Source organism: Arachis hypogaea, chromosome 15 (genome assembly GCF_003086295.3).
Source record: "Arachis hypogaea cultivar Tifrunner chromosome 15, arahy.Tifrunner.gnm2.J5K5, whole genome shotgun sequence".
NCBI lineage: Eukaryota > Viridiplantae > Streptophyta > Magnoliopsida > Fabales > Fabaceae > Arachis > Arachis hypogaea.
The window spans coordinates 11,947,212-11,965,006 of record NC_092050.1 but is presented as its reverse complement, the minus strand read 5'-3'; the positions used below and the strand labels follow the sequence as shown (position 1 = coordinate 11,965,006).

At 33.2% G+C, this 17,795-nt stretch overlaps 1 protein-coding gene across 1 annotated transcript; it reads right to left on the bottom strand.

Annotated features, from left to right (window-relative positions):
- Positions 1–9,228: 9,228 nt before the first annotated feature.
- LOC112749477 (AAA-ATPase At5g17760) lies at positions 9,229–13,410 on the bottom strand. The gene is made up of 2 exons (XM_025797732.3): positions 12,250–13,410; positions 9,229–10,005 (listed from the first exon to the last, which is right to left on the bottom strand). The coding sequence occupies exons 1-2, from the start codon at positions 13,258–13,260 to the stop codon at positions 9,490–9,492; spliced, it is 1,527 nt and encodes a 508-aa protein (XP_025653517.1). The 5' UTR covers positions 13,261–13,410; the 3' UTR covers positions 9,229–9,489.
- Positions 13,411–17,795: the final 4,385 nt, after the last annotated feature.

The window sequence follows — 17,795 nt, the reverse complement described above, 5'->3', positions numbered from 1 at the left end:
AGGCTTAGGGTAATTAGGGTGTTACACCAAGCAAGCCCATGAAAACCTTTATTGTAAATACTCCCCTCTTCAACAGTTTTTTGCCTTTTGGAAGGGGGCTCTGAAGATGAGGGAGAATGAGGAACAGCAGAACTCTTTGGAGAGGAGTCAGAAGGGATCAACTGACTTGAGGGAGTAGGAATGATTTTCTTTTGGGCCGAAGTACCCGAGTCTGATTTCTTCGGAGAAGATTGGATAGAGGTACATTCGGTTTCCTTTTGTTGAATAGTCTGAGCCATGACGTTTTTTCTGGTCTAGCGCAGTTGTTTCATCGCTACAGACTTTGGAGCCATGTTCTCTGAAAAACAAAATAAAAGGCATCTTAGTCAATAAATCACAACTGAAAGTCATAAAGCTAAAGGTCGGAAAGCTACCTATCTCGGATTGAAGCTGACTGGGGTCCCCTAAGAACCTTTTAGTGTCAAAGTGAGGAGCCCGTCCCCAGCAATCTTCCAACATGTCCACCACACACTTTTCAAGATCATCTAAGGCCTCTACATTATACTTAGCTATCACAGGTTTTTCCTCTCAGTATATTGAAAAGGAAGGTTCATCATTCTCATCTAGATAGAAAGGTCGGACAACCTCTACAGCTCGGACTTTGAAGAAATAGTTTTTGAAGTCATGGAAGGATTTATCAAAAATGGAAAAAATCTTTCTACCCTGAACAGCACAAAAGAAAAACCAAGAAGACTTTCCTTTCGAAGACCTGGGTTTGATCAACACAAAAAGGTGAAAGAAGACCATGAGAGAAGATCGGACATCAAGCACTTGACATAAAATCTGGTAAATTTTCAAAAATGCCCATGAATTCGGGTGAAATTGGGAAGGAGTGACATTACAAGTCCAAAGGATATTCATCTCAAAGTCAGAAAAAGGAAGCTTAATGCCTAACTTTGAGAAAAAACAATCATACGCATAGAGAAAAGGGCGCTCCGAGTTGTCTAAAGGAGGAAAACACACTCTCTCCTCAAAATCTAGCACTACTATCTCATAATTTCGCTCATCCTTCTGACTCTCACATAGCCTATGGTGTCTACGAAATACATCGTTGTACTTATTATCAACTACGGGAACAGGAGCAATGACAACAGTATCTACCCAAGATAACAAAGAAGGCAAGACTTTTTATGACATGTTCATAATTATAGACTGAGACATAAAAGCTACACCTACAAATACAAAGTAAACAAGTTGACACTAAAGGGCTCGGACACCAGTAAAAGAAATCGGACAAAAGAAACCAAATGCAAAATGTTATTTGAAAACATCTTTTCAAAACCAACAGAAATGGCATCTCTTCTGTGCCAACAGCAGCAACGCCGTTGGAGACAACACAAATACATTCAACAGTCACAAATGGCTACAGTCCCTCAAAACTCCAGAAACACAATTTAAATTCATCACAAACCACAAAATTGTTTCGAAAAAAGATTTGTGATAGATAAAAGAAAATCTAAAGCTCCCATCATCAATAAACATTCCCAATTATTTTCAAATACTATTTAGAACAGTCTCAAGGAACACAGAACAACCAAGACTATAAATGAAAGCTCATAAAAATACCAACCTTTATGAAATTCAAAGAATGGAAGGGCACGTCAAGCAGCAAAGTCACGAGCAATCCTCTTCACCAAGAACTCTTTCTAATGAATTGAGATAAAAAAAATCTTGAAAAAGCCAAAAGCGATTGTGAAACAAACAAAGAAAGGAAAGGAGGGGTTTTTTGCGATGAAGGGAGCAAAAGAAGCATTTCGGAAATGAGAAAAGGAGAAGAGGGAGAAGGGGCAAAATAATCATTTCACACCCCTCTTTAAAGACGTGCGCGGATCCTAAGGGAACTACCGTGTAATGTTCGTCCCTCATTTAAAAAGGCGACATTCAAAATTTCAAAACACGTCGAGTACCCGATCTCGTGAAGGCAGTGTATCTGACGTCGTAACTGAAGCCATAAAATGCTTGAATCCGACCTCATGAAAAGCCCGGATTCAAGCAGGGGCACTGTTCATACCCTGCCCCAAATTATAAAGGCAGGCCCAATAAAGACAAAAGGCTCACCCCAAAGGATGGCCTATTAGCCTCTACCAAATACCCGACCTCTTTAAGAGGTCGGACTCAGCGAAAGGGACCGACTTGTACTTATCTGAATAAGTAACTGCCTCACTGAATCTCTCTCGCTATCTCTATCTTCCTAAAAGATAGATCCTAACGAACTCCCCCAAGATAAAGGAAACGGTTATCCACCAACAAAGGTAGAACTACTCCAACAAATGTGGTTATTAGCTCTACTATAAAAACACTGACACTCCTCAGATATACTCATGTTCTAAGCTACTAAAAACTTGCTTAAAGCCCTTGCTAACTTAAGTATCGAACCTTCTTGCAGGTACCACCCTCCACCTCCTCATGAGGAACTCGGACGGCGGCACCTCGACGTAAGAACAAGTCGGACGCTTTTTTAAAGGAGTTTGGACCTCACGTTCAGGCTCAAAATCAACGTTTCAAATAACTCTTGAAACAGTTGTCATATTAATCAAGTCATCAAAAAAAAACTTCGACAAAGAAGAGCGAGTAATATTTGATGATGAGAACGGTTATTAGAGAAATAGTTGATGACTCGGATTTCGTAAAAAATATTTAATAAATTAAATCTTTATATTTTTATTCTTTTTGGTAAAAAAATTACTTAAGAGGCATTTATTAAATCAAAAATAATATTTTTGATAAGTTATTATTGAATTTTTCAACAAACCAATCATTAGCGAAGCTTAACTTAGACAATCGGGATCATGGCCCTAAATCTTTTATAAAACTATTAGTAATTATTTTGCAAAAAATGAAAACAATTTGTTGAAGTTTTACCATGTTAACGGGTTAATTTTCTTTTTAAAATTTCAATCATCACATCTTGGACTTGGATAAGGTGAATGTTACAATACCTTTGAAATTTTGCCTAACTTACTAAAAAAGGCAAATAGATAATATTTAATAAATTTTAAATATTTTATTTTATTTTTTAAACATTTTATTTTTTATTTTTAAAAGCTAGTTAAACAATTTAGACACCACAATAAAAGACACTATAAAACTTACCATTTTTCAATTTTAGATATTTTATTATATTTAATTTAGTATTATTTTATTAGTTTTTTAATGTAATTTTTTATGTTACATAAAATCAGTATAATATTCAATAAATATTTGTCATATTGTATTCATATTGATTTATAAAGAATTTACAAGTTGTATCTTTTGAAATTTTAATCTTTTAATTTAAGTGTCAAGTCCAAACAATTTTTTTTGTATCATCTTTAAGAAATTCAATAACTTTTAATTTAGTGTTATTTTATTAGTTTTTTAATTTAATTGTGTGTGTTACACAAAATCAGTATAATATTCAATAAAATTTTATTTGTATAACTTATACAATGTCAATATTTAATTATTTATTAATACTCGATAATATTTTAAAACTCAAAACTTTTAAGTCACTTAAGATTCAAAAATATAATTTTAAAATATTTTATAATCTTTATTTGTATAATCATTTATTTATTATCATATTATTAATAAATTAAAAAAAATTATATTTATATATTTTATTTTAAAATAAATATTATTATATAATTTTTATCATAAAAGGGTCTCCCAATTTTTTTGAAGCTCTGTCACTGGTCAATGTTCGACAAATTTAAAACTTTGATAAGGTTCTAAGTGCTAAAAATATTGTTTTGTCGGATCAAGTTACAAACACATGTTAAAGTTGACTTTAAAAATAGTTATGTATTTAATTAGGTACTCTATTGAAGTCATAATTATACAAGTGTGTCGACAGAAACAAATCATTTAAAAGTGATTCTTGCATTGACAGTTGTTAGATATAATTATAATTTTTAATTGTTATAATTATCTATAAATAGGAGTTTTATCATTAGAATAAAGAGTTAGAATTTTTTTTCAAAAAATACTTTCACACACTCACATTTCAACGACTTTCTGAGTTTATCACGAATTTATTTTTTGGAGGGTTCCTTTCATATCTTTACATTCTTTTTCAAATTCAAATTCTGTACTTTATTTTCATAAAGTTTTATCTTTATTTAGCAAATTTAATTCCAGTAATTTTACATTCGAAGTTCCTCTTTAATATCTTTTATTTACTTCTGCAACAAACTTTATGTTCAGTCAAGTTTTATTTGCATTCGAAGCAGTTATTTTCGCAAGTTAATTTTATTTTAACTTTCTAGTTCATCATTTAAAGAAAAACAACAAAAAATCTTCTTCTCTTCTTCATGACAAAGATGATAGACTATGATGCATGGTAAATTATTATTTGCAAAGAAGAGTAAATTTCGTTCTTATAAATTAGATATCTAACTAACTAAAATTTACAAAAAATCTACATAACAAATGGCTATAATATAATTATTATTCTTTTTTTAAAAGAGGAGGTTACAATATTGAATATATATGTATCCAAGAAAATGTGACTGAACATATGATATCACAACAAAGTATTAAATAATTCATGAAAATAGCAACTTATCTACTTAAATCAACTAAATCTAAAAGACAATTCATAACTTCAGACATAAGAAGAAGAGTTTATCTTTACCATTAAAAATGATAAATTCAGAATATTAAAAACTCAAAATTAAAAAATAGTAATAACATTGTGTTTCTAAACTACTCTATATAATATTATTCAGATAATTTCTAAATTTAAAAGAGCAAAAATACTTTTGAATAGAGTCACAACTCTAAACTTCTCATAGAGAATTAGAAATAGGTCTTGTAACTTATTAGAGCTATTCTTTTATTAAAAAATTATATTAGGAAGACAATGAGAAATCTTAACAATATGAATAATGGGGCGGATGTTTAGTTCAATACATATAAAAAATAAAAAAATACTCCACAAATTACCTAAATAAAAAAGTCTACTCAGTTATTTCAAAAAAATAATCATTCAAAATCTTAATTTACCAAAGCATTTCACTCCAATACTCTCTTCTTTTCCAACCGGCTGCCACCTTATCTTCTTCAATAATTATCCCACTTCACCGTCGCTGCTTGCTTTGCAACACACCGCCTCCGGCGTCACTCACCCATAGTGAAAATAACCATCCACTTAAGGATAAAAATAATTATCTGCATACCTAATGAATTGAACATCCAACATATTTTAATTATATATAACTAATCCAATTCAATCAAAATAATAATTTCATACCTACTAAAATAACCATCTCATACCTACTAAAATAATCATCCTAAACTAGCTATTGAAATAGCTTCACTGAAATGCTATGTTAAAAACGACGCAACGACTATAGTTGATGATGTGATAATGGAATTAAATTGATGAATAAATGGTATGTATGTAGTAAGATCTAATAATCAATCTAGGAAGTAGTTGAATAAATCTATAGTTGGAGTTTGTGGTGAATGAAAGTTTGAAGGATTGGGGGCGGCACTGTTGTGAAGCATAGAGCTCAAATTATGAAAGAAGCTAACCATGCTTGGATCCGAAGAAGAAGAAGAGTATGGTAGTATCATAGGTGAGAAGAAGTTTGATGGAATGGAAAAAAGTAAAGCCGGTCCGAAAGAGTGGTGTTAAAACAGCGACAGCAGCGTTGGGCTAAGCGTCGGAGGACGAGGCACGTCGGGCTGACCAGCAGAGGTGGAGGCGGTGCTGCGGCGGTGTCGGTATAGCGGGCGGGGAGTACAGCGGCGCGAGGTGAGAACCGAAGAAGATGATGGCGAGTTTTGGACGTGTATTGAAAGTTAGGGTGAGATTAGGAATAACCGTACGTAATGTAAATGAATTTAAATGTTAATCATAATTTTTTAAATTTTAATTTTTAAAATTAAATAATTAATTAATAATCTAATTTTTACCTTTTTTTTTTAATCCATTGTTCACAATTAGCATTATTTTCCTATACTTTTTCTTTATTAAATTATAGATGGTATCTAATATAAACATCGGAAAAGCTCTACATACAAGCGATTAGGGCTTGTAAGCATTACAAGTCAATTAACCCCTAACCCCCCAAAACACGCTGCAAGTGCTACGTCCCTTACACGCGCTATATATCTCCTTCTTTCCAAATTTGCTCGTTCTTCTTCTCGCGCGTCTTCCCCTGCTTTTTCGATCGTTCTTTCTCCTCCTTCCTCACTGGTTTGTTCTTCGTCATTGACGTTAGTTCCTCTCTCTGTAACTCCAGCTTCGTTTTCTTTTCGATTTTCTGGTTTCTGAAATCAAAGTTTGAACTCGTTTTGAAGATAATGGATGATTCAACCTCAGGATGTGAGGAATTACATTATGAGAGAAGTGCGAGAAGCATAGGTGTGCTTAAAGACTTATTTGATAGGAATTGGAATGATTTTCTGCTGAATTTTGGTCTTGTGGACAACAAGTGGCTTTCAGGTAATGTTTGTTTAAAATCTGCAGTAGAAGTGTAAATTTAATTTTTTTTCGGGTGTATTTATAGTCTGTGTTTGGGTGTATTCTGCAGATCTCTATGAAGACCGTCATATATGGATTCCAATCTATCTGGATCACCACTTCTGGGCAGGGATGAGAAGCACACAAAGGAGCGAGAGCGATTTACATATGATTACTCTGAATTTTGTTGCAGTTATTTGTATAGCATTGTGTAACTGAATAATTCGTGAACATTGACTGTGAAACTAACGCGTGAATATAAATCTGTGGATTGAATCTAATGTATTAGTTTTGATTAATTATCTGCAATTTATAGCAGACGCTCGGGTGTAGATCAGGCTTTTTTGGGTGTATTTTTGGGGGAAGTGTGGGTGTATTTACAGTTTATGACTTTTTTTGTTATTTTTAGTTGAGTTGTTATCGTTCGGGTGTATTAGATCAGACATGATTGGGTGTATTTTTTGTTTTTGACATGGTGTATTCTGCAGCCTCTCTCTGTTGATGACCAGTTTGTTAAATTTTATTGAAAAGGATGTGAGAAATTACATTACGAGAGAAGTGCGAGAAGCGTGGGTGTGCTTAAAGACTTATTTGATAGGAATTGGAATGATTTTCTGCTGAATTTTGGTCTTGTGGACAACAAGTGACTTTCAGGTAATGTTTGTTTAAAATCTGCAGCAGAGGTGTAAATTTAATTTTTTTCGGGTGTATTTATAGTCTGTGTTTGGGTGTATTCTGCAGATCTTTATGAAGACCGTCATATATGGATTCCAATCTATCTGGATCACCACTTCTGGATAGGGATGAGAAGCACACAAAAGAGCGAAAGCATGTATTCTTTTGGGTGTATTTCTGAATTTTCTTGTATTTCACATTTTACATATATATACATATATATACTTCAGAATCTTGTTTTTATGTTATAAAATACTGTTTGTTTTTTTTTTTTTACAACGATTTAAGGGTTTTAGGTATTAGGGTTTAGGGTTTTATGGTTTACGGTTTAGGTTTTAGGGTTTACAAGTTAGGGGTTAAGGTTTAGGTTTTAAGTGTTTAGGATTCAGGATTTTAGGGATAAAGCATCAGGGGGATAGATTTTTGGGTGTATATTCAACTTTCTTTGGGTGTAAAAAATGGCAGGTTATGGGTGTATATTTGGTTTGATGTTTTCCTTCATATTATAGTACCTGTAATTCATACATTTTGAATACAGCAGAGAGAGTTTAATTATTGAAAGAAATTTTACAATAAACTAGATTATAATTGGAAAATTTTTACAGCATGTGTTCAATTTGTTACAGGACTATATAACATTTATATTAATCAGTGTCAATATCCTTAGAATCTATCTGACAATTTGGTGATGCACCCTTAGCGGCGGGATGTGCATCAGGCCACCAAATCCCAAATCCCTAACAATTGTTTTCTTCTCCTCGCTTATGTTTCTGAATTTCTCACTTAACAAATGTGTTGCACACTTAAGGTCTTTGATTTGCTGTAAACAAAGCAAAATTATAGTCAGATATATTTCTATTATATAAAACTGATTTCATCTAAGACATATATTTGTTCTTACATTTTTTTCAGCTTGGTTTCTGCCTGCCATTTTTTCTGAAATGAAAAATACACCCATAGATATCAGTAAGATACACCCATAGATATGAGTCAGATACACCCATAGATATCAGTCAGATATCACTCAAACATGGATTAATATACAAGGTCAAGCAACATTACAAGGTCAAGCAATATAAACCCATGGACAAGCAAATATTAGAACAGTTGCAACTGTTGACTATATTACAATATATCATTTCAGAAATATACACCCAACAAATTGTGCTATATACACCCAACAAAATACTCAATATACATCCACCAAATCACGCAATATACTCCCAAAAATCAGTTACCAGAAGAACTAGAACAACAAGAACAGTAACACCTAGAACAACTAAGAAGAACAGAATAACCTAGAAGCAAGAATAACAATAAAACCTAGAACAAGTAGAACATTAAAAACTGTAAAATGAGACCTAGAACAAGAAAAACAGTAAAACCTAGAAGAACATAGAAGAACAGTAAAACCTAGTTCTTCGTTTTCGAAATGTGGAAAATATACAATATGAGTAAAATAGTAACGTAACGTACCTTGAGTATTATAACTTCGTTTTTTCTGGAGATTGTTGATCGAGAGTTCTATGTTGTGTTGATGGAGAGTTCTAATCTTCGCGACGAGTCCTATCTCTGCAGTTTAGAATGTTGCTCGAAAACGGACGGTTTGTGTTTTCTTCGAAGGACTTGGAGAAGTGAAAGAGTACGCCATTAAGGAGCGCTATTTTGCGAAGAGCAACTGTTGAGTGGGGCGCGTGTAGTTTACGTTCCATTCAAAGAGAAATGAGTGCGCGTGTGAATGAAGTGTGGGCTGGAAACTTGTAAAACTTGTAGGGCCTCTTTGCTTGTATGTGTAGCAGGCCCTATAAACATTGGGTTGACCAGCCATTGATGCCATGACCAATTGACCATTAAGTCTTTAAATGGGTACTAATCATCATAATAAGTATAGCCTACTGTTAAAAAAAAATATAATAATTGTGCAGTCAAAATCAAGTTATAACTTGAATAGTCTAGTTTTAGACATGAAAAGATCATTAAAACTCTGGATCGAGTTTGAGAATTCGAATCCAAGTAGCTCCTGCAGTAGTAGTAGATATGTAGAGTTTAGCCACAAACCAATATGTGTACACATACAGAGGAGACTTTCTATTTGAATTAGATGTAACCAGTGAATCAATGTCATCACTACATCCATACAATACATAAACATGTCCACTTGCCTCAAACTCTGCCTCTCTTTTTCATCATCTTCTCTTAGATGGAAAATAAACTAAAAAAAAAAAAAGAGTAGAAAATTAATAATCCTAGATGATTGATCAGCAAATTTTATTTTATAAATACATACAATAAGTAGCAGCAGCAAGCAAGTTGATTACAACAATTTACAAACTAGAGCCTCTACTAAGCCTTCTTGTCCTTCTCTGTGTACCAGCAGCAGCTACAGTTTTCTTTTGCTTGCAAGCAACCTTGCGCTTCTTAGATTGCTTAGTAGCAGGTTCAGCTTTGTTATCCGGATCATCATTCTCGCAAACATCACCTTCCATCTTCTTCCGCTTGAGGAGCTTCACGAATCCTTGGAGGGCCACGTCGGCGTCTTCACTCTTCATCAGCTCCTCTGCCACATGAGCAGGGGTGATCTGAGTGTCCTCGATCAGCCCTTCGATCTCCGGAAAGAGGTGGTGGTGGTGGTCGGACGAGATGTCCAGGTAGTTGGAGGCAAGGATCTTGAAGGCTTGGAAGGAGCAGTAGGACATGTGAATGTGCATGTCCATTCTTCCTGGTCTGAGAAGAGCAGGGTCTAGCCTTTCCTTGTGGTTCGTCGTGAATATGATGATTCTCTCGTCCCCGCAGCTTGACCATAGCCCATCTATGAAGTTCAGCAATCCGGACAATGTTAACTGCACCAATATAATCATATAATCATCTCACTCTTTCATCAATCATATACACTTTTGCTTTCTACAATTCATATAACTTTGCTCACCACCATTCATCTTCCTATAATAAGACTACTAACTATTTAGTTTAGCATCTGTAATTTTATTTATGTAATATCTATAATTATATATTTATTATATCTAATATTATTATTATTCTAATAAAAATATAAAATAAAACAATTTTAAGTAATATTTAAAGTATCTTTTCGATCTTAAAAAGTGGTTTCAGTTTTTTGATGAATTATATCCTGACCACCGTCAGAAGTTTGAATTTTGATGAGGTATGAATCATGCTATTTATTATTCCAAAACCAATGTTGACCACTTAATCTTTGAACTAACAAGAAAAAAAAAGAAAAGAAAAGGAGATTGGGTTTATGCTATCTTTGGCTAATAATGTTTTAAGAGATGTATGTACATCAGATCTCATGGTGATGTGTCTGTCACTTGTCACTACAATAGTCTTGTCTTCATCTTTGAATAATCGTGTTGGTTTCTCATGGAAACCAATATAAAATATTACGAGATCAGCAGAAAATCTTGTACCAAGAAGGAATAAAGCAAAATTTTCTGGAACATAATGAATAGAAGCTTTACACGAGGATCGTCCTATTCCTATGGTGGCCTGCCACGTACCATCCCCAAACATTATAATAATAATTATAATAACGACCTTTGAACAACATTATATATGCTCTTGCTCTGCTTAAAATACAGAAAGCATCAAAACAAGACGACAAGAACAATGAACGGTCCAAACAGAATGCGTGGACCGATGGTGAAAGCATGCTTTTTTGGGCTCGCCCATTGCTGGACGATGACATGGTAAATACTTTTTGTCGTTTTTTTTAAAATTTATTTTCACTTACAACTATTAAACTACTACCAAAAAACCAAATGTATCAACCAATTGTGATATATATGCATCATCTAGTCCTGTGTCCCACTTACCATTTAAGGGTTGCTTTAAAATGCAATATAATATTTCCACTTGCAAGAGTAGCTAGGTATAGGAGAAGGAAGGGGGAAAAAATATAAAAAGTGTTTTGTCTCAAATGAGAACATGTTCTTAAAAGAAAATGTAAAGCATTGAACGTGTCGAGTTCTAAAACCACAAGGGACGAGCAATAATATTGCATCTTGCATCCCTCAATCAGAAACCACGTGATTGGGTTTGTGATTTCGAAAACAAACGATTTTAAGCCAAGAACCTACTACCCCCTATCGCTTTTGCTATCATGCATCAGCATAAAATAAGTCACTATACCAAACAAATGAGATCGTGACCTAAAAGTAATCAAAGGTACTTTGCATTCTAAATCAATATAATGAAAGCTACTTTGCATTTTGCAAATCGCTAGTATGTTAAACATGTGTTGATAAATCGTTTCTCTTTACTGCCTTTCCCTTCTTTTCGTAAATTTAAAACATAATGTGAAAATACAATGCTCTAGACCATATATATATAATGCACACACATCATGGCATGCATGATATGCAACTCACTCAGCAGAAAATGACATAGACGACTATATTATTATTCTGTTCGGGTTCAAGTAATCTTTATTCTGAACAAAATAGAAAATTTAAAATGTAATATTATGCTTAACAACCGAATAATTTGATTAATATAATGTATATATTATTTAAGTAGACATTACTAAAAGAGAACGTTAGATGACAACACTTTAACTGGAAAAAAAGTTAGTGCTAACTTAAATATAAAACAAATTAAAAAAATTGGTCACCCTAATATTTCTTATTTTGACAATAGAAGTGATATATTGAAAAGACCAATAATGATTATCCGATACTTATTTTTTCATTATTACTATTAGATTGGGTGGGATATAAAATCTCAGAACTTGAAGTGAAATTCAATAATTAAAAATAAAAAATGTTTTTGTTCTTAATATTTAGAATAAATTTTAAAATTTAAATTATTTTATTAAAATTTTTAGTATTAAGAAAATTTTAAAATATTAAGAATTTAAATATTACAACTTAACATTAAAGACAACTTTAGAAGTATTTCCAAACTAGAGAAAAATTATACTTTACTGAATAGCTAATATTGATGAAATGTATGAGTGGGGCCAGATGTTTGAAAGATAACAGCGACTCAGTGAAGAAAGCATGTCCCCATCCAGAATAGTTATGAAAGGTATGCAAGTATGCATAGGATCGGATAGGATTACTGACCTGTACATCAGTTTGTTTACGTCCATGATGATGGTGATGATCAACATGGCGACGCTCGGGAAGATCGACGCTGCAATCAATGTCTTCGATTACAAGAATGGACCTATTGGCAGTTGCCAGCAGCAGCTTTCGGAGATCGGAATCCCTGACTATGTTAGCAAGCTGCAAGTCATAGATATCAAACTTGAGGTAATTAGCCATGGCAGCAATCAAGCTTGATTTTCCAGTCCCCGGAGGTCCATAGAGCAAGTAGCCACGCTTCCACGCCCTCCCGACTCTCTTGTAAAACTCCCTCCTCTTCACGAACCTGTTGAGGTCCTCCATGATGGCTTCCTTCTGCTCCGAGTCCATAGCAAGCGTCTCGAAAGTGGAAGGGTGCTCCAGATTGATGGAATCCCACTTCACACCACCGTAACAGTAAGAAGTGTTGAGAGTATGCATCTTCAGAACCCTCTCGTCGTCCTTCATCTCCTTCGCCTTGTCGAGAACGAAAGGCAGATAAGACTCCAACACCATTTGCTTGTGCTTCTTGTGGAAACTCAGCTCGAAGTAGCGCTTCTCCGACCTCACCGATACGTTGCTACTAATACTGGTGTTCTCGCTGGGGGCATTCTTGTCGGACTCGGCGCAGATGAACCTCCAGCGGAGGGACACGCCGTCGTACAGATCCAGCAGCTTCTCCCCCTTTTCGAGGCGGATGGTGAGCTTCTTCTCCTTGGGGCTCTTGCAGATTTTGAGCCTCTCGTTGTCGGGGCTCACTCTGGTGGACAAGTAGGCCTCGGCTGCATCGTACACGTGGTTGCGTGCTATGCCGTTGGATTCCTCGATCACCAGGGTCAGCGACTGGGATCTCGGCTTCACTAAGTAGTGGAAGGCATTCAGGATGTAGCCTCTGATCGGCTGCGGAATGAGCTCGTTCGCCATTGATCGCAGCAGCATCATGGATGCTGCCATGGATGCATATGCGGAGAACATTGATGACGCTGATGGCATCTCTCTTTGGGAAAACATGCTTATCCTTCTGATTCTCTAAGACCAGGGACTCTCTTCACTTCACTCTCTTGCTCCATCAATATATATCTCACAAATTTTAGACCTTACATCGTTTATTAATATTTATATTCATTTTTAATACTTTTAATAAAAAAATAGAAATTCGTTAGTATTAATTTAAATATATAAGAAGAAAAATGTTACTTGTATAATAAAATTCAGGCTTTGGTCAGTTTTTAATATTATTTAATTATTTTTTAATTAAAACATATTTTTATTTTTTAAATACACATTTATAATTAAGATTAATTTAAATTTTAAAAACTAAAATTTCTCTAATTTCTTAACTACTTTATAGTTAGTTGTTTTCTTTTTTTATGTTTCTTTTCTGTAACACAATTTTCTTTCTTTTTCAATTTTTTTATCTCGTTCTTCGCTTCTTTCTTATAGTGGTCGTAATTTATTTTTCAATTGTAACACTTTTAAAATTAACTTATAGAAAAAATGTTTTTGAAACATCCAAAATCATAAATTTAAAATTTAAATTTAAACATTAAAAAATAATTATAACACATCTAAAATTATGAAGTGATACACAAAATATTTCTAAAACACATTCAAAATCATAAATAAAAAATTTAAACTCTTGTGGCCATAATTGCAGCTATAAAAGTGTTGATAATTTGAGAATTGTAATTCTTTAAGTTGTTCTTTTACCTAAACCATTCTCTAATGTAAATTGAGATGTTGTACATGGCATGAAAAATTAATGTGATTGAATAACTAAACAAATACATACGGTTAACTATGAATCGCTTTCTCTTAAACACATCCAAAATACCAGAAGTCCACTTTCGACGAAGAAGAATTAGCAACGCTAATGAGGACTAACGCGACGAGGAGTAGGACAAAGCAAGGCTGCGGACTGAACAGCGAGGAGGAAGGCGATGCCAAAAACGAGCGAGGCGGACGACGGCATTGCAGAGGAATAGCAAATTGGAAGAACGACGTTGGGGATGACGCGGCGACGCCGAAGAGGACCGCGGCGCAGACGAATAATCACACGGACGAATTAAAATCTTCAATTTTACTGAATTTATATTTTTGGAAGTGTATTTAAATGATAATTTGTTAATAATTAAAAATAATAAAACTAAAACAGAAATTTTAAATTTTAAATTTTAAATTTTAAATTTCAGTTTTATTTAGTTTGTAGTTTAGATTTGTATTTAATTTTAAAAAAATATTAAATCTATTTATATATATTTATTTTATTTTTTTAACTATTGTAATAAAAATTGAATATTATACTATTTTTAAAAAATTTAATTGAATTGATAAAAAAATATTGAACATCCTATTTTTTCAATTTATCTCCAGACATCTGCCGGTATTTGTTGATGAATCATCAGCCACAAGTTGAATGAATTGCGTAGGTGAGTGGAATCCTACTAGTGATTACTGTGTGCCAGTGTGCCTTCTTTTTCCTTTTTGCTAGTCCTTCTCTTTTGTATCTGCTTTTGGACCTCCTTTTCATTTTCTTATTTCGTTATTGGGAAAATCTATACAAATTGAATTCTTCATTTTTTATTTTTTATAATAGTAATAAAAGTTGTCATAAACTTGTAATAAGATTCACTTACAAGAAAGCAATGACTCATCACTTCATTCCATATGGTGGTCAAGCTAGTCATTGTATATATAAAAGCGAGACAATTTAATTTATTTTTTATTTTAATTTACATTTTACTAACATAATTAACAAAGATATAAGCAGGGATAGTTTTATATACATAATTTTTAGTTAATATACGAATCAAAGCGAAGATAAAACAATTCTATGACGATTTTCAAAAGGTTTTGAAAGATTACGGATTTGTAGGTTCATTGAACAAGCTCATTTCCATTTCCATCGTAGCTTTATATTGGAAAATTAGTACGAGTACTGTAAATATATAAGTCTAACAAGGCTACTATAAAACACATAGTTGGCATCAATTCTCTCTCCAAGTCTTCCCCACATGCAATGTGAAAGCGACCAACTCCACTATATTTACAAACTTCGTCTACAAGGAGATAGAATAGAAAAAACTGATCCTCATGCATATGTAAGTTGGAAGTGTTGAAAAAGTTTTTGCAGAAATTTATTATTTTTATCATTAATTAATTATTAATATTTAAAAATATAAAATAAAATATATTATTAAATTAATAGATTAAAAAAATCAAATTAATAATGAAGTGATAACCAAAATAATAAATTCTGATAACTTCATAATATTTTTAAAAAAATAAATTTAGCAATTAGAAATAATGATAAAGTAAATTTGAATTTAAGACTCCAAAAATTAAATTATGTTTCTATAATAATATAATTGTTGATACAAAAAATAGATTTTTCGATAAGAGGATATTTTGACTACCAATAGTTTCGATTACAAGAAGCAATGTTTCGACTACAGAAGAGAGACGGATAAATTAAAGTCGAAGAAAGATAGTACAAAGAGCGTCAAAATTAATATGTAGTTATTGCCTTTCCTTAGGCATTAAAGTTTGCTAATCGACCTTTAAGATTGAGTGGAGAACATTGGTGCGAAATTTAAGGAAGTGTGAAATTTGAAGACCAAATAAGACGTATGTGTCAAAACTTGGAGGTCAAGATTTTTCATGGTCAAGGCAAGATCATGGCGGAGAAAAAGGAGGAAATAAGATAGTGGATAATATTTTTCTGAATTGTGATCTGTTGGTATTTTTCTAAAATGTGAGATGATTTAATTTAGGGAGTAAAAATCGGACCATTCGATTTTCAAGAGGTACAGAAATCGGACCGTTCGATTTTTAGGTACAAAAATCGGACTGTTTGATTTGTGTACTCGGACACTCCGATTTGTTTAAAAAAAATTGAAGTACACAAATCGGACGGTCCAATTTGTGTACCCCAATTTTTTTTTATTTTTTTAAACACAAATCGGACACTCCGATTTGTGTACCTCTTATAGTTTAAAAAAAATAAAAAATTACAATGTTAAGGTATATCACTCATTCGACTTCCATATCTAAATTTTTTAGCCGGCAAAGTCTATCTCCATGGTCTATGAATAGGAGAAACTCAAAAGAGTTCTGGAACTTCAGTCAAGAATATTATATCATCACATAAACTCATAAGATTTCCAGTCTTTGGGACGCAACAAAAGAAAATGAAGTGCAAGTGCATGTGAGTGTTGGAAGTTAATTTTTAACTTGTTTTCTTTTGTTTATTTGATTCATTATCGTTTTATTTTCTTTGAAGTTTGTTATTATTTTTTTTTTGATCAATATTTTACATTTTCATTATCCTCTTTATTTAATTATTTATTCCTTTGTTTTTTTTTTTTCATAATTCTGCCACTAGTAATTTCGAAAGAAAATTACTTTGATACCATAATTAAATAATTTCCAAGTCAAACTCACTCTTTTTTATAGAAGAGTCGTATCTGCTCTTCGATACTTGAGATCTTGATACAAGCTCGTTTAATGTTACCTGTCGAAGTCGACCCAAAATGAGTGAAATAAATTCGCACATCCGGTGGGGTTCTGGGTTAAATTTGTGTCAAGATGTACATGCAATTACGCAGTGGTAAGTTAATCATGACGAATAGAGTTCAATTTCAGCGGATACGTTGAATAATGATAATGAAAATTTCACTAGAGGCCTAAAATAGAGACAGTCCATTCAACCAGTCTTTCGAGCCAACGGTCAACAAAGGTAATCCAACGGTCATACCCGTCATATAGCCTCAATACGGACTACCTCCAAATTACTCACCACCTCTGGAGAATCCTAATGTCGTATATACTGGAGGTATTAACACTATAAGAAATAATCCTTTGTATAATCCAACACCTCCTTCAAGATATCCTCCAGTGGGTACACACAATCAATATTACTCTTACATGACAAACTATAATGCCTATCACCCCTTAATAAACAACCTTTTATATCTCAAGATTTCTTTTACTTATTACTTCTTGTTTTCTTAGACACTATTTGTGTAGGAGAGAAGACCAGATTCGAGAAAGCTTGATCGAAAAATGTACAATGGGAAGAAAAGTACTTTGACCACCAGGCATAAAAACCAAAAGTTGATAAAAAGCAACTACTGATATTAAGACGTTGGTATTGATTTGATATCCGTTGGTGGTTCATCTATAACATCTCGTCAAATTCTTTGTATCCAACACTTCATAATGAATCTTTTGTGCCTCAGAGTCGAGAGACAAAAGAGAAGGTAAGGCTTGGACTAAGACAAATTGTCGAGCTACATAGTGAGGTGAATAAACAACTATTTTCTTCTTGAGATCCCATGTCGACTCATGATGTAAACCAATAGGAAGAATTTGAGGAGTTAGGATCCTATCCCACATATCATCGATTGTTGCTTGATTTTTTGGCTGAGAGTTAGTAAAAGAGTCAAGACATGAAACAGAACTGGGTCGAAATGTGAATGAATTTGGAAAATAAAAAACATTGTTATCTTTATTAATGTCAAGTAGAATTCTAACAAAGTGTTAAA